Below are 27,496 nucleotides of genomic sequence, written 5' to 3'. Positions count from 1 at the left end.
GATCGGATCAATTCAGTGCGAGTCGATCGTTCGAGCGCGCAACAACAACTCGTTCAGACATTTTAAGGAAGTGGATTGCAAAATTGTTAAACTTTTATAATCAGCTTGAGCAGCGTGACCTGATCAACGCTAGTGCTAGTACAAGTGATATTAGATCGGTTTATTCTCAGTGGGAAAACTGATATTGCACCTGAGCAGTTAACGATTGATAAAAATGATCTCGAAAGGTGCAACGACGGTTCTAGTGCTAGCAGTGCTCGTACAAGCTACATGTGGTTTACCGGCTCCGCAAGTAAGTGGCAGTTGCTTATGAGAATTATTACCTTTCCCCGCATTTGGTAACACTCTAAGAGTGTGATAAACGTGTTGGGGTTTTATCTCATGTGATACGTAGCTGGGGTACGTGGCGGTACTGTGACTATGCGGGAAAATGCAAATGAATTAAACAGGTGAAATTTTGGCACTAATTTGAATGATGGTAAAACTTGAAACTGGTATGTATACACTATTCCTCTACAATCGTGGGCAAAAAAGTGAAAACAAAAATTTATAACCAAATGAGTTCGACCCCCAAGACTGTTTAAAATTTAGCTCACACTGATCATAGCATTTGATATACTGAATGAAGGATATGCAGTGGAATGTTTATAACTAAAACGAGTTAGTGCAGTTTTATAATGTCTACTAGTTAAAACGTGGTCGATGGATATTCTCGTATTTAGATACCAGCTGTAAGCCTCACCAGGTTGAAAGGCGATTTATCAACGGATCATTATAGATTGTATAATATTTCAGAGTTATTATACTTCCGTGTTTGATTAACACAATCATCCTTATTTGCTATGATAAATTTTTAGTTATTCATAACAATTGCGTCTGACAGTTTAGATTTTTCCACTGGTTGAATTGAACCATGAAGACATTACAATGTTTTTAACTAAAATTCACCTAATTAATACTAAGGGTACAAGATTGCAACGATTTTTGTGTAAAATTTGAAATTAATTCATTGGTTATTTGTTGCAATGTCTATAAATATCAGAAATTCTATTAAGGTCATTGGTACTATACCAAAGAGGCGAATTCAAAATTATTTTCAATATTTCATTTTGAATCCTCTGAAGCATATTTTTTCGGATATTGCAGCAATTAGTCCATATAAGCACAGCATACAAAATTGCTGGTCTAAAAATGTGTTTTTGAAATCAAAAATGTGTTCTTAAAACAAAGTTTTGATTATGATTTCATGTTTATTTATTCCATATCCACTTAACATATTTGTTACAAAAGCTTGAATGGCTTCAATGTGATTTTTGAAAATTGATTTTCGATGTAGCATAAGTCCCAATTGTTTGACTTCGCTAGACCAATTAATTGGAACCCCATTCAAAGTGTCAATATGTCTGCTAGAAGGTTTCAAATATTCAGATGCTCTCGATTTATGTAAGAAAATTATAAGCTGAATTTTGGAAGCATTCCATTTTTGCAAGTAAGTGGAAAAAGTGTCCAAATTTTTCTGCAATCTAATTCACGAAGGCTTCGTCCTTTGGCGGAAAAGCCCGTGATATCTGCAAATAACGATTTATGACACCCGGTGGTAAATCAGGTATGCCAGAAGTAAAAATGGGCCCAGTATGCAGCCTTGTGGAACACCAGCTCTTACAGATAATCTATCAGATTTCGAATTCTAATGGTTTATGAGCAGGGTTTATGAGCTGTGAGCAATCTGAAATATTTGGGATCAGTTTTATGATGTACAGAGGAAAATTAAAATTCATTAAATTTGATAATCAAACCTTCAAGATATTTATTTATTTATTTCGTCAAACATAATGTAGACTACATTAAAAAACTTATAACTATGTTCTATTGTAACTAATGTTCCTAAAATATTTTCTTAGGCTCATACGAGGCATGGCTAAATCAATTGCTTCACAATACTGATTGTAAACAGACATCATTTGATTCATTGGACTAAATTTTGCATAATTTGTTCGATGATGACAGGTGGCAAACAAGTTTCGATTTCTCAATTGCCGAGTAGGAGTGTAAAATTTAAACAAGACAATAGTTTGGTGGAATCAATGCGGTGCGAAACAATATCATTCACAAATGAGATCATGGCAAACTCACGACGCTTTTTCAATGATTGGATATCTATAAGCATACATCGCGCCTCGTACGACGGAAGTGGGAATGTTGTCCACCCTAATTTGCGTAAGGCATATAAAAGGAATTGCTTTTGAATTGATTCTATTCGATCATCATGTGATTTCATATACGGAGACCATACAATACTACAATATTCTATAATTGATCTGACATACGCAACGTACAAAGTTTTAATTGTATAAGGATCTTGAAAGTTATAACTAAATCTTTTAATAAAACTGAGCATATTTGTTGCTCTATGGATAATTGTGTTGTAGTGGTCAGTAAAGGTTAGCTTAGCATCTAAGATTACACCCAAATCTCTAACCCTTTCACATTTTTTTACTGGTTGATTTCCTATAGTTACAGTTATCGATGGTGTGCTCCGTTTTCTACTGAAAGTGATCAAATTACATTTCTTAACATTAAGTTGTAGTAAGCTTTTGTTACACCAGTTATCAAATATGCGTATTTCGTTCAAGTAGATGTCATTGTCAACAGTATTTTTAATTTCCATAAATAGTTTCATTTTATAATGCTTAAGAAGAAGATAAATATCGTTTACAAACAATATAAATAGAAGAGGTCCTAAATGCGAGCATTGGAGAACCCCAGATATTTCATTGACCGCAAGCGACTGTTTCGCTTAAAATCGTATCATTTGTTGGCGGTCAGTTAAATACGATTCAATCCACTTAAGGAGTCTCAATTTCCAGTTTCTCAAGCTTGAAAATCATCATGGGAATATCAAGTCTATCAAATGCTTTGGTAAAGTGTGTGTAAAGTGCCTCAATATGACTACCTTTGTCCATAGCATTCAATGAGTAATAAACAAATTCTAAAAGATTGGTAGTAGTTGATCGTTCTTCAAAGAATCCGTGTTGTGCATCTGTTATTCTATTATTTATTTGGTTGAACATCCTTCTATTGATAATTGATTCAAAAGGTTTAGGAATATATGAGATAATGGCCACTCCACGATAATTTCTAATATCAGATTTTTTCCCTGATTTATTCTTTTGGAAAGCTACTAGTTTCTAAAGATACTTTGAATAACCAAAATAAAGGTGTCGTAAATTCGCTTGCCAACTTTTCAAAAACATAGGTGGAATTCCATCTGGTCCGGATCCTTTTGAGGCATCCAAATTCTGTAGAGCTGCCAAAATCTCCGTTACATTAATTTGGTTTACACCAACACTGCTTGTTAGAAAATGTGAAAAATATTCATAACCATGATCATTTTCTGAAAATTCGGAATAATTGTCTCTAAAATAAGTTGTAAAACACATTTCATCAGCATTAGCTCCTAATTTTCATCTAATGTCATTTTCGATGGAAAATTGCTGGATTTAACTTGGTTTTGGCATACTTGAAAAAGTTTTTTGGACATGATTTGATTTCATTTTCGGTTTTAGCATTATATTCGTAAGAGTCGAAGGCTAAACTAAGTTGATCGCAAATATTCAAATAGTTTTCTAAATTTTCTTGACTTGTGTATTGTTTATAAAGTTTATGAGCCTTTTGCTTTCGGTTTTTCAAATTTTTGATTTGTTTGTTGAACCATATTGGGTTTTTTGAGTTATAATTGCGACGAGTGGTACTTCATTCCGAACAATGTCTAATAAAATTGCATAAAAGTCTGTAACAGCACATTCAATGTCAGTTTGATTTTGTAAAATTTGTTGCCAATTAGCTCTGTTCAATTTTTGTTTAATGTTGTCAAAATTTGCATTTTTATAATCGAGAATATTTTCGAAATCATAGCCATAAGGATCATGGTTCCGATGCACAAATACAGAGTATTCTATTGCTGTGTGAAATGCTTCATTTTTCTAGAGACTCATTTACACAGAAATCATCGAGAGTGTTTGTGAATAAAAAGTCCAAATAGCAATTTTGGCGATTTTTCACATGATTGATTTGATTCAAGCCTAAACATGCAGTTTTTTCAAAAATAAATTGTAAAGTCTCATTTTCACCGACAACTGGCAGCAAAATACTTTCATTCTCAGAATCTGGAATGAAGTCTGCATTACGTTGGTTGAAATCGCCGTAAATGTAAACTTTGAATTCAGGAGGAAAATGGGAAATAATTTCATCGGCATTTTGGAAGAACTTTTTCATATGAGGATTTACAAGCTTGATCTGGAGGAAAGTACACTGTTGCAAAATGTGAGTTTCACCATCAATATGCGTTTTACCCACACATGCTCAAATTCATTAAATTTGGTAGAATCAATGAATCAATTATGTTTTGAGGAAATTGCGATGAGAACACCTCCGCCAGACATTCTTTGCGCTAAGACGAGATCTCGGTCATCTCTAAAAACATTATAATCACTACCAAAAACTTCCTCGCTTTTAACGCTTTCTGACCAACTTGTTTTAGTTCCTAAAATAACAGAGAAAGAGGAACTAAAAATTTGTTTATGTATTTCGTTCATTTTGATAGCACTTTTCATACGATTGAAGTTCTGACAGTATACAAGTAGTTCTGTTGCCTGTGCGTTTGATGAATTTTTTGGTAGTTCGTCAATACCATTACAATTTTCATACCAAACACTGTCAAATACTTTCTCTTCCTTACCATCAAAAGCAATCGACTCTTCAGATTTGTAAAGTCGAAATAAATTTGTAACTCTCAATAACTGATGAGTGGTTGAATGCCCATGGCGGAAACCAAATTACGCATCAATTGAAAGTTCATTTATATGAGACATCATTCTATTCAAAATAATCTATTCAAACAGTCCGCTTATTAAAGGAAGCCAATTGGTTGAGCGATAATTATGACCCTCAGATGGATTTTTGTTCGGCTTCAAAGTTCGAATAACTTTGGCAAAAAGGGGAGTGAGCCAATAGAAAACATTTCACTTGTCATAAGACGAGTTTGTACAAACTTGTCTTATGACAAGTGAAGACATTCCACTAAAAAGCTCAAAATAATTTTCTTGAAAACATTTGTTAAATAAATTAACCATGCGTTGACGAATCAGCATTCTGATATGGACAGTGCGTGGAGACGCGTAGTGCACTGTACGTTAGTCCCACTAGGGCGTTTTTCCTCGCCAAAATGTTGAATGTTTTATCGAAATGTGAAAAAAATCTGTTTTTCCTAATTTCCTATTTATTATTTTTAAACTGTTTTCGCCGAACGTACAAAATTTAAGGTCTAATTTTGTTACGACCATCTCAAACTCAGTAAATAGGAAGGAATGCCCAAAAAGTGTTTTGCCTCGAGGGTACGTTTTGGGGCTTCTTCCTCAACTTATTGAAGCCAGCGATTTAAAGCTAGGATAGGCTGTGCCAATAAGTCTTTAATAAATCATACCGATTTTAGTTCATAATCGTACCGGTTGCTAATTAGGTGAAAATGACAATAGCACATTTTTACAAGGGCAGATTATTGTAAACTTAGCCGTAAACTTAGCAAAAACACAGAAGTTAGTTTTTTATTGTTTTGTGTACAAAAGTTAGTTTTTTATTGTTTTGTGTACGAAATAATTTATGCAATTGTGCAAAAAAGGATTTGGAAGCTCTGGTTTCCACTACGGAAGCAATCAACTGAAGAAACAACAAGACAGTTACAGAAAAAATATTTTAAGCTCTTTTAGTGGAATGTATTCAACCGTCTAAGACGAGTTAAGTATTCTCCATTTAGTTCCACCAATTATTTCGATATCTTTGCAGATACGTATTTCGACCTCAACTGTGTGGTCGTCTTCAGTGTCTCATACTTGACTCGAGTCGAGTCAAGTACGAGACACTTAAGACGACCACACAGTTGTGGTCGAAATACGTATCTGCAAAGATATCGAAAACATTGGTGGAATTAAATGGAGAATACTTAACTCGTCTTAGACGGTTGAAGACAGTAACAATTGAATTATCACATCCTATCATCCACAATGAAGTCACTTAGAAAATGGATATTCCCTTTACCACTATGTTTTGCAAAAATAAAGATCGCAACATACCACAGCCATGCAATACAAAGCTTCAGCACATGCTAACCACAGCTCCAGACAAGCTTTGAATAATAATGTGTAGTCAATGTAGGAATTTTTCAATCGATATTGATCCGATACGATGCTTCTTTGACGGAGAATACCTACCGCTTACAGAATACGTTATAAGAATTTTGAAGATGAATTACTAATATGTTATTATTATAGGTGTATGAAAGTACACACCCCTCGTAATAATGGAACACTCACGATAATGTTGGAACTAAGGTAAATTTATCAAAATACATATCAAGTAGGGAATAATCTCGTATTTGAACCTATATCAGCAATTCACTGTAAAGACACGCTTTAACATAAAAGCTTTTATTATTTTAATTTTGAAAATTCCCTGGATCGAAACAGTAACATTCCGAAGTCTTATGCCATATAAACAAACGAATACTGCAGCATGTAGAAGGCATAAGACTGTTGTTCTTGATCATTCGATAATTAAAATAAATCAAATATTTTATTCGAGTTTTTTTATTTTTCAATTTGGGGTGACTTTGATCATCAATCGTTTCGATCATTATATACCTACTTAAATTATATTAAAAAAGGAAAAACGTTTCTCAAAGCGAGTTGATGTAGATAAAACAATAGAAGAACTAACTAAACTAAATCGAACTTTTTAAAGAAGGCTCGGAGACCCATAATGTGTTTTATCTAACATCGTATGTTTTACATTACTCATAATTCATTAAAAAAATTTGGTCACCAAGTGGATGCAATACATACGGATTTGTCTGCAGCATTTGATAAGATGAACCATGAAATCGCCCTGGCAAAGTTTGACAAGATAGGAATCAAAGACAACTTGCTGCATTGGTTACGCTTCTACCTCACTAGTCGCGATATGTCCGTTTTCTGGAAGTCATATTTCAACGCATTTCCCAGGTACATCTGAAGTACCAAGGACCAAGGCAGACACCTTGGACCAACTTTATCTAGAAGCAGTGGCGTAGCCAGAAAATTGGTCTGGGGGGGGTTTTCTGAACATATTTTTTTTTCGAAAAAAAATTTCTTCTAAAAATTTTGTCTTTGGGGGGGGGTTTTATGTCCAAAACCACCCCCGTGGCTACGCCACTGTCTAGAAGTGCTTTAAGCTATCATATGCCAATGACCTGCAGCTTTATTGCGTTGCGTCATAAAACAACCGCAACATGCCGAGTTCTTGCAAGAGCAACTGACCATTCGCTAACTGGTGCCGTATTAATCGCATGGTATTGAATTCATCTAAATGTTCAGTAATTTCATTCGAATGGAAGCGATCACTTTACCATCATAACTACCGTTTGGAAGAAACCAATTTGGGACGGGAAACAACTATAAAAGACTTGGGTGTTATGATGGATTCCAAACTAACTTTCAAGGATCACATCGCTTATATTGTATCGAAAGCGTCATCACAGTTTGGTTTTATATTCCGATTTGCAAAAAAGTTCAAGGTATTTACTGCCTGATGCTTCTTTTTTGTACGTCCAATCCTTGAATACCGCTGCGTCGTTTGGAGTCCGTTCTACAAGATCAAAACGCAGCGAATCCAACGCAAGTTAACTCGCTTTGACTTACGGCATCTAGGTTGGCGAGATCCGTTCAATCTTCAGTAAACAAATCTAATTATTGAGGAGGTGTCGAAATTATTATGTAAAACTGGTCCTCACCTACCAAATCTGATTCAATAATGACGATAAATTGTTGCTAATTGATATAAATATGCCGTTTAATTAGCAAATATTATGATTCAATTTTCGCCACCTACGTTATCTAGTTTCCACCCCTTTCTTGTCCTTTTGAAATGGTGGTTTGAACGGATATTGAGTCCACTAACGCCCGGAGCTTAGCGCTCACAAAATCTGTTTTAAATAGACGAATCCAAATAAAAATAAGAAGAAGACAACCGATGCTGTTGATGGTGGCGAAAATTAACTCAGGTTTAAATTTCAGAACTATGAATGGAATTTCGCCAGTGGCGATAATTGAAATCACCAAATTTGATGTGCTAAATTTCGCCACCTTTTATTTAACTAAATTAAAACAAAAATATGAACTCTTTTATGTAAAAAAGTAATCGCTTTTCAAAATAGTTCTTTTGATTGCGTACGTATATTGGTCATAATTTTTAATGTTTGATCAGTTTTTCCGGCATTTGTTTATTTTGGCCTGTTCTTCAAAGGGACAAACATTTCCATGGTCAACTGGACAACTATTTTTAGATGCATTTTTCATCAGTAATCGTAGATTTATAAAAACAACATTTTTAGTTGACGTATGCATGTTTATTTGAGCTGTATGATTGCTTAATACAGTTAGGTAAAATATTGCAATAGAACGTTAAAAACTGCTTGTTTTACCAAGGTGGCGAAATATAACACAGTGGCGAAATATTCATCTATCCTACAAGAAAATGTTCTGAATATTCACGGAAAGTTATTGTCGAGTTTATGTGTTCTTCAGAATTCACACAGAAGAATCTTCGAAATATTCGCAGAAATACATTGGGTTTTGTACGAGAAAATTCCTCGGAATTTCCACAAAAACTCTTCAGAAAATCCATGTGATATATTTGAATTTTCACTAAAAACTATTTGGTACACTTACCCCACAATCATGGGTCACGCACTAATATGAGTCATTCACATTTGACTGCCATTCAAAATAGATTGACCAATTATTGTTACAAAGTGACCCATGTATGTGGGGTCAGTGTATTTCTACGGAATTTTTAAAGAATTATTTTGGTTTTCTACAGGAAATTCTTTTTATAGTTTTATATAGCTTTATATAAATTCTTTATAAGAAATTCTTCGGAAATTCTATAGGAAATTATTTAAAAAGGGGGAAGGACCTTTTCGCCGAAAATTATTTGGAAGAAGCCATTTGGCTGAATAACACGTTAAGCTGAAAGTCATCCAGCCGTATTGTATTTGACTGAAATTAATGTTTAGGCGAAACGGTTTTACATCGCAAACGGTTTAGTAGGAAATTGCATTTGACCAACGCGACACGGCCGAACTGGAAATTTGTCCGAAAAATCCGTTTTCCTTTCTTTACAGGTTGTTTGGCCGAAATGGTCTTTAGGCCAAATAGGTCATCACGCCGATAGTGCTATTCGGCCGAAATTGTCTAGCACAAACTGAAAACTTAGCTAAAAAAAGAAGAAGCATGAATAAAAAACACCCAGATTTAAAGACAAAGAATGATTTATACATTCTAATAGCCAGGAGACACTAAAAAACTCAAATCAATCCACCTAGCAGAGATAACGCCTTCCTCGGTGCATTAAGAAGGATGTTGAAAAATCACATAAGACAGGTCTAAAATAGCACGTTAGGTAAATGGGTATCAATTTATCATTGATTTACGTTTTATTGGTATGTATCACAGTCAAAAAAAATCCTGATTTATCACCCTAACGGTAATCCAGCTTTCCACGCTCGGTAATGGCGGCTTGTAGGTGTGTAAAAATCAATCAGTTACTGTACTTTTTGACACTAGCTGGAGGAAAACTCACTGGCGAAAAGGCCTTTTTTCCCTTCCCCTCACCAAGGAACGCCAGTGAGCTTTCCTCCAGCTAGTGTCAAACAGTACAGTGACCGATTGATTTTTACACAGCAGCAAGCCGCCATTACCGAGCGTGGAAAGCTGGATAGTGCCTTTCTCGTTCATAAAAAAAACTATTTTGAACATACATTTTCATCCCATAGCCCTATCTGACCAATTTTAAATAGGAAACAATGCGAAAGGATTCCCCGTCGAATGGAACTTGTTGCAAGCAAATCGGTCAATGCTTTGTTAATGCTTTGTCAATGCTTTGTCAATGATAACTAGACATGCCCAAAGAACAAAAATATTAAATAAATTAATTATTTCAATCAATTATGTCTACTTAATTATAAAAACTGCATAAAAACGTAATTAAAATTAAGTTAAGGGACAACTTAAATGCTATTGGATGATTTATCAATAAAATGAGGGTGCCCATAAACGAACCAATAATGGTGCCCACAACCGAATTTCGCAGCTTTTTTGAAATGTGAAGAAAACAAATTTCGCGCTAAAATTTTGATGGTAATATCAAAAGCCTCAAAATAGATTAAATTTACTGTATAAATACCCATTAGAACTCACTTTTTGAATTAGATCACTTCAATTTATAACACTTTGAAAAAGGCCTAAAAAAACTTTCGGGTTGTTTTTCTTAGCATAGCATAGCATAGCATAGCATATGTGATTGTACAAATCGTGGGTGGCTATACAATGCTCAATTGAGCAATCTACTGTATATTGTCGCAAATTGGTACTTGGGATTAGTACCATTTCCTATACAGTAGCAGTTGTATACCTGGCCGCGTCCTTACAATCACGGAAGGAAGGGAAGGAATGTTAGTTCAACATCTACTAGTGAAGATGCAAGGAACCCATACTACCTTCATAGATGTCTCGGGAAGGATAATTTGCTTTAGTGGGTAAGGTGAATAATAAGGAGCTCTATTCGACAATATAGAGCGTTTGTCAATAACAGTATATGCTGAAAAAAATATTAAAATATATTCATCAATTAGTTTACTCACTCGGCCGCGCGAACTATCTGCTTACTGAGCAGAAACACGACAAAACAGGCACTGACGGTCGCGCAATGCACAACACAAAATTTCGGCAAATCGCGCGATCGTTCTGCGTTCCGAAACAAGAGCCAACTCGCACTGAACTAATTAACTTTATTACCGGCCGCGCAATGCAAAACACAAAATTTCGGGAAATCGCGCGATCGTTCTGCCGTCCGAAACAGGAGCCAACACGCACTAAACTCAAACTTTCGGGTTGTTTTTCTTGTACATAAAATTGTTCTTGTTCATAAATTTGTTTCTAGTTCAAAATAGAGATGCCCATCCGGTTTGTAATTGAACACAAATCATCATGCTACAATAGCAAACAAATGACGGTTGTCAGAATGACAGCATCTCTTATTTATAAAAAAAAAATATATTTTGGCCATAACTTCCGAACATATAATTTTATTATTTTTCAATAGGAAATTTATAATTTATAATATTATAGTTTATATAACTTTCAATAGGAAACAATGGGACAGTCGAATGCAACTTGTTGTAAGAAAATCGATTAAGGATAAGTGCCTGAAAATGAGTGACATTTTTGCTACATTTTTTGGGTGAGTGCGCACAGACACACACAAATTCATACAGGCATCATCTCAATCGTCGAACTGAGTCGATCGGTATATACTTACTAGAATACTCCTATAACAGTGAAACCGATTTCATCCGGTGGTATACTGACCATTGTTGTATTAAAAATCACATAATGCTTTGAAAATGATTAAGTGGAATGAAAATGAATAGTGGAAGTTTTGAAACTTATTCGTGCACATTTACATTCCCACGAGGAAGTGTATGCTCAATTATATAGTTTTAAGATGTATTGTTCTAAATATGGTGAAGCTGGGCAGGTTTAAGGCCTCTTACGGTGTCATTCAGAATGGCTACCCTGCGGCTCACCAACACAATCTTACAATTACCCTCCTCCTCACTGCGAATAGCACCGATCACATTAGTTTTATTATTAAAAACCAACCCTGACCACCTTTTCACAAGAAAAAGTATCAGAACTAATTTTGAACCTAAACCTACTTATTGTCAAAATAATCGAATCATTTAGTGCACATTTGGCGTCGATTCAATGAAAATAAAACTAAGTGAAAAAATTTCCTCTTCCCACCGCGCATGCCAACGACGTCGTCGGTTGCTCGTCGTCGGCAGCGTCGTATGCAAGCAGTCATTGATCATTACCTACACTCAAAAAATATACGCGCTACTATAAAGTGTTTTGCACTTTGATTTGCCCTACTGGTCAAACATGTGGAACTCAAGTGAGAAACACTTTCAGTAATTCGTCATACCACATATTATTTTCAACAGCAAAACACTTTCAACACAAGTCTTGCTGGTTTAAAAAAAAAAAGTTTTCTGCGTTGTATTTCGAATTGTATTGTATTGAAATGTAAAAGTATTATTTTTCATTTTCAACAGGTAAAGCTTTGAAAACGAATGTTCTTTTTGTTCGATTCAAATGTTTTCACTATTTGAAATAATAAGAATTTTGATTCACGACAAATATTTAAAACGATGTTTTGCTTTTTCATTTATTTTCATAGCTTATTATAGCAATCTTATTATCTAGCACATATATCACCGTTAAAAATAGCACTATATTATTATGATTTATGAAACATTAAACTAATGATACATTTTTAGTTCTCGATCGCTCAGTTTTCCACCTCCTGTTGCTCTCGAACCGAGTCATCATGTTTTGGGTTATGATTCCGCCGGGAACTGTAAATAATTAAAAATGAATGATTTATGGTGACATCCACTTTCAATAATTCAAATATTTACCACAAAAGTCTAGCCATGCCCGTCTGTCGATTGAATACAGGCTCGTATCAATGGATTTTTTTTTCACTATTTGATTCCTGTAAATAGGAGTAATGAAACTAATTAGTTATATTAATTTGTAGCAACCCTATAACCAGAGACCGGCGGAGTGAAAAACTGTCGAAATGGCAACGTATGAAAATACATGAAATCGTGAAAATAAGACTGGCAGCACTTGAACTTTTTGCTTGCTTCTTATGGATGCAAAATGTAAACAAGTCGAATTGGAACCGCTTTTGAAGGTTCAATTGGAAACAAGATGGCGTCTTCGCCGATCTCTTATTGTAGTATTTCTATTAATTTGTAGTTGATGATTACATGTACCACTTTATATAAATTCTACTTACTTTTGGAATCTGCTTACTTCTGGAACTTACTTCACTGGCAACGCAGAATGCCCAATTCACTAACCGTCGCTTCAATACACAAGCTTATTTTTTCAAAGTGAAACACGCTTCACTAAAGTGTAAAGCACTTTAGAATGCTCAGATTTTACCTTGCCAGCAAAATACTCGAATCGAAAGTGTTTTGCACTTCGAAGTCACTGTTGCTAACCAGTGGGGCAAAATCAAGTGTATTTCAATTTAAGAATCGAATAGTAACTGAGAACTGAGTTCCCAAATGTTATATCACTTAAATTTGAATAGTGAACATGTTTGAACTGTAAAGAAATACTTTTGGAATCAAACAGTAGACCTACATTTACATCCATGTGTTAGAAGTCTTGGATCGAACGTTTCGATTATTTTGCGTGTATCGCAGCAGGTAGTGATGTCAACATGAAATTCTGTGAAACCATAGTGAAAACATGTAAAATATCGAAAAAATAGTAAATCTCTCTCCAACCTGTTATCTATTAATGTTAATTAATTAATTAACGTCTTGAAAAATTAAAAAGAAAACGCAGTAAATTTCAATTATGCTATTGGTGTGTTTGAACAGCTGGCAACAATGTCACGATATGTGACAAACTAGCATCATGAAAAAATAAAACATAAATATCAACGTAAATCAAAGCTAATCTGTTGACACATCGGACACATTTCGTTAGTTTATGTCATAGTTAAACCGTATTGAGTAATCCTGCGTACAACTCAGACTGAAATCGTTCACATTAATGCAATGTTTACGGTAGTCGGATTTTAACAAAACAAGTGGTTATTTTTGTCTGCCTTGTAGATTGGGAGGTGTTGGTAGTCAAGTTTCTCACGACTGCCTAAGTTGATGATTTTTATGGTACAACCACAAAGAGATTGGAGTGCCACCGCAAGTCACCTTAATTTTGATATGCTATTCTCCAGTTCGGTCTCTAGCCTCGCGAGCAAAGGCATAGGACTCCGGAGCTCGGGATTTCGACTCTCGATCCGGTCTAGGGTGTTTTCGGATGGGAAACATTCTCGACTCCCTCGGCATAGTGTATGCATTGGGCTTGCCACATGAGCATGAGCATGAGCATGATGACCGTGCATTTCGTAGTTGCTACTCAGTGATCGACCAGAACAATCGCAATTGCACAGGGAACCAATGGATGGAAGCATGGGGTTTTGCACTCCAACCTCAATGTGCACAGTCCGAGAGCTCTAGTATTTTGAAAGGTCGATAACGGCGCTGGCCACGTCCTCACGGTCATCGGGGATGGGAAGGAATTGATGATGCAGTCACTCGCCCACTGCAAGCCGAGAACACCTCTGCACTCGCCACGAGTTCCTGCGGAATTTTATTGGAATCTGGGGTTAGGTTTTATGGCAGAGGTTCGTCTTGGTTAACGGGTTGCCAATGTAATAGTAATGAAAGGGTGGTGTAGTATTTCTAATTCGATGCCGAAACGAACTTTTTCGTTCATTTCGAATTCTAACAGTTTCCTGCTAGAACTAATCAAGTTGTAGTTACAGGGGGATAGAAGATAGAAATGGTATGAAAGCCCATTTCCAGTTCTAGCGATTGCTAGAACATGAGAAATATATGAAAAGATACAAAGTAGGTGAATTGAACGGGCCTGGGATTGAACCCACGACCTCCTGCGTATGAGGCAGAGGCGGTAGCCATATGACCACCAAGCCCGTTATGTATGCATTGGGCTTGCCACACAAGATACATACTCATGCAATGGCGGACATTGAAAAACTTATTAATAACTGGGGAAAAGCGTATTGAATACGTTGAAAATCAGGCCAAGTTCCAGTTGGAATGTAGAGCCATTGAAAAAGAAGAATAAGGTCATTGCTATTCGTAAATTTTTGGTAAGGAGTCGTACACTAATTACGTAAGCACTTATGGGGTGAGGGGGGATCTGCCATTTTCTTACGCTCCATATAAATAAAAAAATATTTGTATTGGAAAAATCTTACATGGGAGGAGAGGTGTTGAAAAAACCAGAAAATTTGCTTACGTAATTAGTGTACGATTGATTAGTGTACGGTTCGATTAAGCGTTCATCAGCAATCAGCTTCTACTTCTATTTGATTATCATAACTGTTAAATAAATTAGTCAAACCATAATTACCATAATATTGGCAGCATAACGATTTCGGATATAATTGATAAACTTAAATTATAAAAAAAAATGCCGAAAAAGAAGTTAAAACAAACGGATATGTTGTCGAAATTCAATGAACTTGTATTTAGTTTTGCACTATAGACTCTTGGTTATAATCTTGAATTTTAATACTGGTTTAGTGCATTTCATATCATAGCAAACCTCTAAAATCAGGTTCTGCAACTAACCCGAGCAAGATGAAGTTCAAGTTGCAAAAGGAAGCGAAAATGCTAAAAGTAACTGCGGCTGACATTGAACACTTGTTGGAAGGGGAAAAATAATGATAAAAACGTTAATCACCATATATCGAGAAACTAAGCTTGTAATGTGGTCTTTCGCTCACCGATGGAATTGTACCGGGAAGCTGGTAGCACAAAGCTTCTGAATGCATTACTCACGGCAAAGGTGAGTGCAGGATAGGCGAGTCGCATTCATGTTTTTTTGTGCATCACATTTAAATTCAGATAAAACCTATGAAAGAGTTATAACGGGCTGAAAGTGTGAATCAATCGAATAAAAGTCAACTTGTATAGAATTTGACCATTGACCCATCGTAATAGAACTGCTTATGTTCACTTTGATTACAGAAAATATAAACCTGATTATTGATTGATGATGTCGAATACCCTGTCTAAGAAATAACCTTCATGCCAATACTTGTTTTGCCCTCCAACATGATCAACCCTTTTTTAATGAAGGGTCCATTGAACAACCTTTATCACTTTGTTGTGCCTACAATAAAAACAAAACAAACCAAGCATACCAGTAACTCGAGATAAACCTGCATGAGTCGTCAACTTTATTTCCGCCTTGTGTTCTGTGACAGATTCGTATTCTTCGCACATTGTATATTGGCCCACAAAACTCGCTCGAATTAGATCCGCTTCCCAGCCGAATAATAAGCTTTAATTAGTACCATTGATGTCATCTGTTTCCCTCGAGCGGGTTGATTTATGACTAAATCTATGTCAAGTGGTTGTACTTCTTAGTTTTGTATTATTGGATTCATGTAAATGATTTTCAGCGTTAAATTTTATCTGATATGGTCGGTCATTGAATGAGAACTCTTAAATAAAATTGAGTTTGACGTGTGAAACCCTACATTATGTTGACCATAACCAAGTATGTCACATGACTGACCTAACCAGTTGATCTTCGATCGTAATTCGCTCTGTGTGTTAGGTGGATTATCAATGCTGCTGATAGATTTTACGAATTATTACTGAGGATATATTTGCACAGCATGTCGTCAGCTCACTGTTTTCGGATGTTTAGTGGTAACTTCAAATAAGCCTCTTGTTTTATCATTGTCATATAACACACTAGACTTGCTGGTGTAATCTAATGTAACCATATAAAATTAATCATTGTTTGTGGATTTCTTCTTAATTTGCATATAAGTCTTCCCATATAGTTCTTAGCATATGGCTGTTGGTTGACCATATGATCGGAGTTCAGCCAAACCGCACCAAGCGGCTTTTTGACTGAATTGTGATATTTTGGTCACAAAAGGAAAACGGAATACATTTCAAGTCAATTCATGGGTACATTTGTTATAGGAGATCTTCAGTTATGGCGTTGAACGATGTCCGACGCGATTTGTGATTCAGTGAATCTGTTGCACGAAATAAGCTTTGCAACAAAATTGGAAATTTTTCATTGGCGCTTGGTGTGATTTGGCTGAACCCCGACCATATGTGCTTGCTAATGTTTCGATTACTTGCAATTCATTTCCAGATCCATTATCAATGTTGGTACATACAATTCGGTTCTTATGCCAAGATGTGCGATCAAGTGTCAAATGTAGTTCGCATCACTATAATTGCCTGTGAAGGCGGCTACTCTACTTTCACTACAGTTTACAGTTTACAGTTTTGGCCATGGCAGGGATGCCAAAAATACAGATTAATCTGTATTTATACAGATTTTGTACTGGTTTTCAAACACAGAATCTGTATATACAGATATACAGATTTTTTGAATCACGATCTGTATGTACAGATATTTCACGAACTCGTCTTATGACAAGTTAAGACATTCCACTAAAAGCATAAAATAATGTTTTTATCAGATATTTTAATTTTTTTTTAGCAGCACCGTGAACAGTCTGTAATATCTTTTTGGCGTTTCATAGACCTACGTTTCAGAACTACGAATTTAATTTCTCCATGTCTGACAGCTGTATAGTTTCATATGAAATTTCCTGTGGTAGAACTGAAACAGGAAATGGCCTTGTTTCGTTCACATTATCACAGATATTAAAGAGTTTTTCCTATATGTAAAAGTGAAGAGATGCAGAAAAAAGGGCTGTAAGCAGAGAGGTGTCATGCTACGTTGAGATAGGGCAAGTCGCTCAAATTGAATAAATTGAATAGGGGAACAGACGGCTTTGGCAGGTTTTGTTCTATTATTGGCAGGGGGTTTTTGTCGACCGAATTTTATGAAATTTGGCCACAATATTCTTTGATATGCAAAGAATGTTTGGGCCAAATTTAAGCATAATCAGTCATAAAAAACCCCCCTGCCAATAATAGAACAAAACCTGCCAAAGCCGTCATTACCCCTATCTAAGTGTCTTCATTCAATTGACTTGAGTGAAAAGAAAGTTGAACTTGTTCAACTTTTGTCAAGTCAATTGAAATTAACTGAATTGATAAGATAAATTCACTTGCCCTGTCAAAACTTAGCAAAAGTGACATCTTGCTTAAAGTTTATTTGAATATAAAGAGAAATGCTTTTGATTTAAGGCTTTGCGGTATTATGATTATATTGTTGATAGGTTATTTATTATATATGTTAAAAGTTACATACAATTTGTATGGAACAATAACTTATTGAAACACTTTGTGCCCACTCAATTGAATTTTTGTCACAATTAACAATTGTCAATTTTAACAGTTTGTTTTCAATACAGATATTGATACAGATTTTTTTAATGAGAAATACAGATGAAAAGATTTTTTTTTGGTAAAAACACAGATTTTCATTTGGCAACCCCTTGGCCCCTTCCGAAACATCTACTCCAAAGCGTTGTACTAAATCCACCATTGCTCATTCGTGTAAATAGTGGGAGAGGGGATGGGGATGGTCTGGTCCCCAGACCCACTTATGGCCGTCTGCAGAAAAATTGAAAAAGGAATTGCAAAATAGTGCATTTTAATTTATTACCAACTATAGTCGAATCTTCCCGATCTCGCTCGAGTTGTTTTTTTTTTTTCGATCAAATCTGTGATCAAATTGTCAATCCTATATTTGATTGCAGCGTCGCACTCTAGATCGATTTAAGTTCGAGCTCGATGATTTTCTTCATAACTCATGGAAACGTAGTATTTTTACATTTCTTCAACTTTCCCAGCGAAATGCTTTATTTTTTAATATACAGTCGACTCTCTACATCTCGATGTTCTATATCTCGATATCTTTCCCTATCTCGATGGTTTGCTTGGTCCCTTCAATCTATATACATTTTTGCTTTCTATATCTCAATATCCTCCCTATCTCGATATTTCCCTATCTCGATGTGTTCTAATCATATTTTGTTCTGGATTCGCTCTCCTTATCTCGATATGTTCAATTTTTTAGGCTACTAAAGCCTGTCCACGTTAAATTTCGGACACCGAGACAATGTCCAACTGATTTTTAACCATTTTATCTCTTTGGACAAGAAGGAAAACCCGCTGAGAGAATAACATAAAGCGATGAGGTTCAACTGTCGTGTAAATTAATCTCCTCAGTGGCTTGTGAAAATTTAAAAAAATCGCATGGGATGATGGGTGTCCGACGTGGACAGGCTTTAGACCATCTTTGGACAATAACAAACACATCAACAACAAGAAATGACATTGGTTCTGTGGTCGTTTTTCATGGCAACGAGCTTTTTTAGATCTAGTATCCATTTCAATTTTCCTTCCATTCCTCGATCTCTCCCTATCTCGATGGTCCCTTCAATATCGAGATGTGGAGAGGCGACTGTATATAAACACAGCCTATCCTAAGACGGGGCCGATACAATTAGGGGCCGAATTAATACAATTCATACAGCCTTACACATATTTTTCCAATTTTTTTTTGCCAAAATCTATGCGAAATCAAGACAAAATTTTCAAAACGACTTATCTGCTTTTGTAAACAAAGTTTCAAACGACGATTTGACGAATCTGATAGCAAGATAAATGCAAGCGTTTGATATATTTGAGATTTCTAGGACCCAGCAGTTGGTTCCGGGTACATGGCTGCTTGATATCGGTTCCGTAGGAACCTAAAGTGGACAATTCCGAAATGGATATATTGGAACCGTTTGAATGCCGAAATGACTTGAATTCACTCACAAAAATAAAAGGAGCTCATGCCTTATACTTTAAAGTGTGTTTGATCACCTTCAGGTGGCCAACCTGAAGCCGGTTCCGGTGGGAGCCCAATGAGGACATTTACGGATTTGATCATATTGGTGCCGTTCGACGGCTTAAAATTCGGGATTTTCCTCATTGCCGAGTACTTCCAAGTTCGATTATATATCGACTCACACTAGCGCCTTCTGTTTCCGTACTAAACCACATTCTGTTCGTCATGTACGCGCGGTGGTGACACAATAACAGAGCGACGAATGTCTCAGAAAATGTTCAAGCTGTTTCGTCTATTTGTGCTACAATATATTACCACAGGCAAACAGACGTAACAGCTGGAACATTTGGCTGAAAAACCTATTCGCTCATTTCCTCAATCACCACCTTGCCTGCACGCTAATCGAAACAAAGGTTCGACATATCCGCTTCAATAATTATGTTTTCCTCACTTTCCTTTACTTGCAGTGGTTTTCCTTCAAAGATGGTAAATTTGGAGTTGGTTATGGCGGCTATCATGCTGAGGCAGGACTCGGAGGACTCTTGACAGGGAACACGGCTCACGGTGGTCTAGTGGCCTCGGCTGGTACTCCGAACGGACAACACGCTGGAGCTGGTTTGGGAGGGCTCCTCGACGGAAATGGTAACGGTTTGGGGGGGTTCCTTGGTGCCTTTGCACGGTCCCCTGGTAGATAAAAAGCATATAATTGAGCGCAATCAAATAAATATCCATTGGCGTAAACGCTGCATGACAAACAAAAATGATTGGAAGAGATGAAAAAATCAACTGTTCAATAAAAACCAAGTAAACAATTTCAGACTAACTGCGTCATAATTCATATTAATATTTGTCCAGGAATTCGTTTTTTCTCAATTAGATATGCTGTGTATTAACATGCTAACCGATTTTTGAAAAAGGTACAAAAATTACAATAAACACTAATCTACCATGATTCACCATGCCGATAAATATGCCATGTATGGATGCATGACCTTTAAGGTTAATATCCCTTAAAAATAGCTGCAGTTTAATGCCTCAAAAGGGTAGAAATATTTCTGAGTCAATACAGTGAAAAACATGGATCTCAGTATGATCTACGGTCATTCTCTTCACCCCCGTGGTGAGATGACTGCAGCGTAGAGAAAAGATCATTGCCGGCACCAAGTATTCAATTTACATTTCAACCCTTACAGAAGTTGCTCAGTTCGTGCGTGAGAAAAGGTGCATTTTCGGTCTAAACTATACTTTTAAGAAAAAAAAAAGTTCTACAAAGTTGATCTGGATACTTCGGCCCTTATTATAGAGTTATCGAAAAATAGGGTGGGCCATTTTATAAAAATGTGAAAAAAAAAATTTTTTATTTTGCGGAATATTGACATACAATGTTTCACAAAATTGTAGCGCAGCTTTTTCCAATCAACTTCTGTGAAACATTATGAGCAAAGTAATATAATTTTTAACAATATCAGCGATGTTTTTGAACTCCATGTAACTACGCATGTTTTGTACCGCAAACACTTGTGTCTCACATAATAATTGCAGATAGTTAGAGAAGCATAGTAACACACGAACAAACTACTAAATAACTACCCCATTAAAGAATGTGCACCTTAAACATGCCCTTAAACATCCGCACCGATGACTTTATTGCAGCACAGGTTGTGATAAAAGCTTTGCTTTGCGTTATGTGTACTAATATGAATCACGCTTTGTAAGTAGAAAACAAGCTTACTAATTCCAGGCGAAACCAGCGTAGACGACAACTAATGTAAATGTCACTCTATCTAGATCGTACTTCTGGGGGCGGCTATGCCGGTGCTACAGCAGGACATGGCGTCGGAGCAAGCGCGGCCTTCGGTGGCACTTTGAACAACGAAGGATCAGCTGGTGGATTAGGTGCAGAGAGTCACGTACCCGGAACCAGCAATAAGGTTGTTGAAATTGGGCAGACCAAATCAGCTTCTTCACCTGGTAAGGTAAGCGATAAAGTATAATGGTACAATGTTTGTGGAATTCGTCTTAAACATGTCAACTGCATTTTATCACAGAGAACAGACATGGAGGCTCGAACAAAATTTCTTGCAAAACATGTGTAAACAAACACACCGAACCGCAACGCCAACGACGTCGACATTGCAACTCACAATCTCATTTTGACAACGCGATGGCGCTGCTATACTCTTGCATGCATAACGACACTAGCGCATAGTGGCATTTTTTTATGACGCTAGCGCTGATTATGCACGGGATAACGTCGACATACCAAATTTATTTCAAAATGAACAGTAAAAAGTTATCACAACATAGCGAGTGCAGCTTCAACGTCTGTTCTCTGTGATTTTATGTCAATTTGGGCTCAAACGGGTTTCTCGAAACAATATCCTGAACGCAAGAGTGATGTGTATACTCTCCCATATATTTTGGATGAAACGCCAATATGAATTTCAATTGAAATACGCCAGCTTATGAAACATTCTTTTGACCTGAAATATTAAGACAATGATATTCAAACCAGAGTGTATTGTCGGCGTAGCACCAAGTTAGAATTCGGAAGTCGGGACTTCCGAACCGAACTTTCTTCCGAAGTTTTATCTGTCAAACTAATTGATGCGTTGTTTATAAACAGCGCTATAGCGCATCTTTAGGCGAATCAAGCGCACTACTTCCGAAGTTGGAAAAGTTGCCTGTATCTGGAGAAAAATCCAACTTCGGTATAAAAAGCGTTATAAATTTATTCCGGATAGACAATATGTAATTAAGAGTGGCGACATGTGCCGCATTTGACAGGTCTCCTGCTCGTTTGGAACGCGATTTTGTATGGGAATGACAGATGAATTTTGTTCCAATTCTGACAGTGTCGCCACTCTTTATTACATACACTCTGATTCAAACCAAAGGCAAAATCTAAATAGGAATATCTATATTAGGAATGTAAGATAACGAGACCGTATAAACGCTTACAAACACTGCCTTGCATCAGTTCAGAGCTTGATAATCTTGAATTAGGATTACTTGCCTCTCAAGTTGCCAAGTTGAGTTTAGGTTTAAAATAAGCATAAGGAACATCTGGTATTCTAAATAAATGGCATGCGGGTACAGACTGGAATACCTGTGGACTATAGATAGTGGAATATATAGATGAGCGAAGATAAATCCTCTGTCTCCAAACGAACTGTAAAACTGTCTCCAAACGAGCATGACGTCACGATTTCAATGGAAACGTTAAGGGCTGTGACGTCATATGCGCGTGTGCACGGGCAAAAAAATCGACTCAGCCATGCTTTCGCTCATCTATAGATTCTACTATCTATACTGTGGACTTAACCAAAATGTGTAAACAACGGTTACAGTTAGTGATCCTATCGATTATCGAAATTATGTTTCAATTATTTTGTACATTATTTTAAATAAAAAGTTAGAGCAGATAGACAACATTTTTAATTATTAATTATTCACTTTCAACAGACTGCATCAGTACATGAAGGAGAGCTACATACTCGTTTCAATGACGAAACCAGTTTTCATAAGAAGACAAAAACTGTTTTGAAGGAAGTCAATACCGAACTACAAGCTCCTCCAGCAGTTCAGCCACCATCTCATGGGTACATCAAAACGGTGTACAAGAAGAAAGTCATCACTCGCCCACACAAAGTAATTAGCGAAACCAATGCAATACTAATTTTGTTAGCTTCTAACCCGATATTAATCTAACACACCCATAGGACACAGTAGTTCAGAGTTCTTATGATAATGTCGCTCAAGGCGGTTCTTCTGCAAATGATATAGATTTGAGTCGATTGTTCGATTTCCAAGCTTTCAGCAACATTGCTGCGAGCTACTCGTACGCTGCACCACCGTCCGCGCCATCATCATTGAATCAAGACGATCAAAACAAACACCACGATTCGGAAATTCAAAAAGAGGTATATTCATTGGTAAACGGTTTAAAAAATTTGTCGCTCTTCATAAATAACGTAGAAAAAGCTATTAACATTAACAATTAACGCGGGTAGAGGGTAATGTCAAAAAAATTACGAATTCTATTATTTATACCATAAATATTATACAGGGTGTCTACTCATCTGTAAAAACAAAATTCCCTGATTTTTCCAGGTGCTTTGCATAAATTTCCAGATAAAAACAAGCGTGCTTTAAATAGATTTTAGCAGAAAAATAATCAATTCAAACAAGTAAATATTGCGAAAAATATTTTTTAAAGAATTTTTTGATAGCCTCACATACACAGATAGAAAAATCCACTGAAATTTACGCTTAAAATCATGCACACAAATGGAACGCCATTATTAGCGTAATTTCATACGGGATATAACCTAAATGTATACAATATTCGACATGAATCGTCAATATTGCTGCAAGTTGCAAGCAATTTTGTTAGCAGAAGAAGCATTTCAGCGTAGAATGGCGTAAATTTTCGCATGTCAAGTTTTACGCGCTGTTTATTTTTCATTATTTTTTTCTGTGTAAGAAATGTTGTAAATCACCCAGAAATTGCTTCAGCCATTCAATCAAAATTCCTTTAGGAATCACATAGGAAATTCCTCCAGGTATTCCTTTGAAAATTTCTCCATAGATTCCATCGGAAAATCCTCCGGATTTGAAGAATTGCTTTAGAACTTCTTCCAGGATTTAATTTGAAAATTTCTTTGCTAAAACTTCAGAAAACATCTCATGAAATTGTCCCGGAATTTCCTTTACAGATGCATTTGGAGATGCATTTAGCGATTCCTCAACGATTTTTTTAAATTTCTTTAGGTGTTTGTTCGAAAATGTCTTGTGAAAATCCCTCGTAAATACCTTCTGATTTTTTTTTAGGAATTTCTTTGGAAACTTGGTTAAGAATTCTTTCGGAAATTCCTTCACATTTTATTTCAGCTGTTTTTTTAAAGAAACTTAAAAAAACTTCTTAAGAAAATGTTCCGGAAATATATTTGGGAATTTCTTCGGGAAATCCTTCAGAACTTCTTACGAAAACTCCTTCAGGAAATGTGTTGATGCAAAAATATGAGATTGCTGGGTTCATGAATAATTTGTTTATGTCGTTGGCTGTTTTTCGGGCATTTTATGCTTAACATCCTTTATGCTTAACGTACTCATGCCTAAAGTCCTTATAGATTTTCGCGTGACCAACATCTAGCTTGTTCTAGTTTGAGACCAACATCTAGTTTTCTTGGATCTAGCAGCCAAGGTACCGGTACTATAAGTGTCAAACGGCCAAGTTATAGCCTATTCAGATTACGCCATTTATGATCATAAATATCATGATAAACAACCATCCTCATACATTCTACTTTCTTTCTCAGGTTTAACACGATATTTATTACGATAAATAATCAAACCGTAATCTGAATAGGCTATTAAACTTATTAAAGCATATTTTGGCAGAATAATCTCAATGATTACAGCGCCACTAGCGTTCTATTACTGCTTTATTGTAAAAACCTTCAGGTTCCCTTTCGGGAATTTACTTAATTAAGAAACCTTAAAGAAACGAAAAATCGTACGAAAATTCGTTTTGAAATTCCTCCGGGAATTCTTTTCGGTTTTTATCTTGCAAATTCCTCCAGAAATAATTAAGAAAATTGCTAATCATTCATATAGACACTCTTTTAGTGATTTCTTTGAAAAATTCCTTGGAAAACTGATACCGAAATTTCTTCGAAAGTTCCTCCAGAAATTGCTTTTAAAAATCCTAACTAATTTAGTGTTTTTTTTTTTAATATATTCCTAAAGAATTTCCTAGGGAATACTCAAAAGAATTTACAAAGTAATCCCTAATTGATTTCCCGAATAGTTTCCTAGATTCCACCAGAAATAGCTTCGGAAATTCTCCAAGAATTCTTTCGAAGATGAAGTTTTTTGCGGAACAACGATCCATTAACGTTCACTACATTTTCAATAAATTTTATTTGTTATATTTATTCAAACATTTTTAATGATTTTTTCATCTTTTGAAAGAATTTCACTCATGATCACCGAGTATTTAAATTTCCCTGATCATGTCAGGAATTCCCTGATAATTCCAGGTATTTTCCAGGTAGAAAGAAATCCCCTGATAATTCCAGGTTTTTCCAGGTAGTAGACACCCTGTTATAGATCTAGAAAGAGCTGCTAGAATAGCAAAAATATAACTAATATTGCTCGCTGAATTAAGTTAAAACCTGAAATGGACGATTATAGCGAAGTTAAATTTTTCTCACAATTCTTACGCTAAACTTGACTTCGCAGATAGGTAGTGGATTATTCTAATTTTGCTAAGTGTTGTACAGCGGTCGAGTTTAACGTACGGAGTATGAGAAAAACTTTGTGAGTATATTCAGTCAATTTGGGCTTCAGGGTTTTAATTTGGGTCGCTCTTTCTGTGATGTGAATAAATCAATAACGAAATATTTTTTTAAAGAAATAAGTTGTTATTGAGATGTTGAGAATCCAAATTCATTTCTTTTATTAATTACAAAATTTGTGTTGATGCTTTTGTTTTTTGATAATATAATGTGCCGATATAGAACTGATATAGAGTAACTTGATATACATTAATATTCGTACATCTACACACTCAGTTCAGCTCGGCATATTTTGATTCTTTTGCCGAGATCCGCACAGCCGAGCACTCGGTTTGTGACTTTCTGGTGATATCTCAGCTGAAAAATTAGTTTGTTTACTGCGGCACTCAAAGGAGCCACCGTAAACATATGTTCATTCAGCCGATAATTCAGCAAACGAACTTAAACCGAGATTTGCACAGCCGAGATCGGTGGAAAAATTTAAGTGTGTAGGTTTTATGGGAATATGCATATGGCGTCTCATTTCAAAATTCGCTATTTCAAATGATATGCTTGTTGTTGCACAGCCTGGAAAGCACATTAGTAATGCTGCATTTAATAAAATGCATTTCAATTAAAATACTACATGTAAAGTTTTAACTCAAGATTCTCAATACTAATTGACATTTTAAAGTGATATCCAACAAACATTAGAGTCACGTAAATATAGCCAAACATTACCTTCTTCGTGCTTCTTCGGTTATAAAATAGCTTATTCGACTTAAATTGTTTGTTGAAATAAGATTGTTATTCATCTCTACCCATATCCCATAATTCTGTACAAAAGGGATAGCATGTTTTAAAACCATTGACCTCGACTTCACGAAATTAGTCAAGATGACGCTGTGCTTGACCACTTGTCCTTTGACAAGCAAAGTTGACCATACTCTAGTACTTATAGCAAATTTCGATACTTTCCAGGTACATCTGAACAGCCGGTTTGATTCAAATGGTCATTCTAGTGGTTCCACTCTTTCCACGCAAACAGTGCAGGCCGCACCAAATCTCAACTTCTGGAACGATATTTTCAATGTGAGTTTAATAACTAATTCTTCCAATAGTCAAATGGCATAGTTACAATGTTTCCATTGTAATCTCTTTACAGATTCCAATTTCAACACTAAGTGCTGTGAATCAGTTTTTGAACAACAAATCCAACAGTGGAACTGCTCACGTTCAGAAGCACGTCGAAATACATTAGCAAGGAACATTGAGGATGATGGGGTTTCTCCATTTCATTTTATCTTATTTTGTGGAAATAGAGATGATTATCAAGAATTATAAGAGTAATGTGCTACAAAGAATGCAAATAATAATAATTATTATCACAGCCAAACAGGCACAACACTTGATCGCTCTATCGAAAAATCCTATGACGTCATTCCATAACGTCAATCATTCGGTCATTGCTCCTCAACGTGCAATATTCACATGTTACTACTTTGGAGGTGGCGTGGCGATTGCGATTTTAACCAGCCCAACATGAATGATAGTTGAAATGATTTGGTTCATACGTTTATTGTACTTCAAACACATCAAAGGATGACATACGAGGCATGTTTTTTTTATAGAGGAATGAAGCCAAATCTGCAAACAGACTCCTGAAATTATCACTCAGGGAGTGCGGTTGATAGAAGGCGTTCATCTTCATTCGCGTGCTTGCAA

General features: G+C 35.9%; 1 protein-coding gene across 2 annotated transcripts; it reads left to right on the top strand.

The window, feature by feature from the left end:
- LOC134211572 (merozoite surface protein 2) lies at nucleotides 1-27,135 on the top strand. Of its 2 annotated transcripts, XM_062688560.1 has the most exons (7): nucleotides 1-292; nucleotides 19,958-20,132; nucleotides 21,279-21,466; nucleotides 22,956-23,141; nucleotides 23,213-23,413; nucleotides 26,753-26,863; nucleotides 26,937-27,135. In XM_062688560.1, exons 1-7 carry the CDS (start codon nucleotides 215-217, stop codon nucleotides 27,030-27,032), a joined length of 1,035 nt encoding a protein of 344 aa, XP_062544544.1. In that variant the 5' UTR covers nucleotides 1-214; the 3' UTR covers nucleotides 27,033-27,135. The 2 variants fall into 2 exon arrangements, with proteins under 2 accessions (XP_062544544.1, XP_062544545.1); XM_062688561.1 differs by lacking the exon at nucleotides 23,213-23,413 and having other exon boundaries at nucleotides 4-292.
- The last annotated feature ends 361 nt before the right edge of the window (nucleotides 27,136-27,496 follow it).

The sequence above is a fragment of the Armigeres subalbatus genome, chromosome 2 (genome assembly GCF_024139115.2).
Source record: "Armigeres subalbatus isolate Guangzhou_Male chromosome 2, GZ_Asu_2, whole genome shotgun sequence".
NCBI classification, from domain to species: Eukaryota; Metazoa; Arthropoda; class Insecta; order Diptera; family Culicidae; genus Armigeres; species Armigeres subalbatus.
Note: the sequence above shows the minus strand (reverse complement) of the source record. Positions and strands in the feature narration are given on the sequence as shown.

Excerpts from the sequence above, each read along its gene's own strand:
- LOC134211572 (XM_062688560.1), top strand. The coding sequence starts at position 215 with ATGATCTCGAAAGGTGCAACGACGGTTCTAGTGCTAGCAGTGCTCGTA. Across the intron at positions 293-19,957 it reads GTGGTTTACCGGCTCCGCAA|TGGTTTTCCTTCAAAGATGG; the intron begins GTAAGTGGCAGT and ends CTTTACTTGCAG. Across the intron at positions 23,142-23,212 it reads TCATCACTCGCCCACACAAA|GACACAGTAGTTCAGAGTTC; the intron begins GTAATTAGCGAA and ends ACACACCCATAG.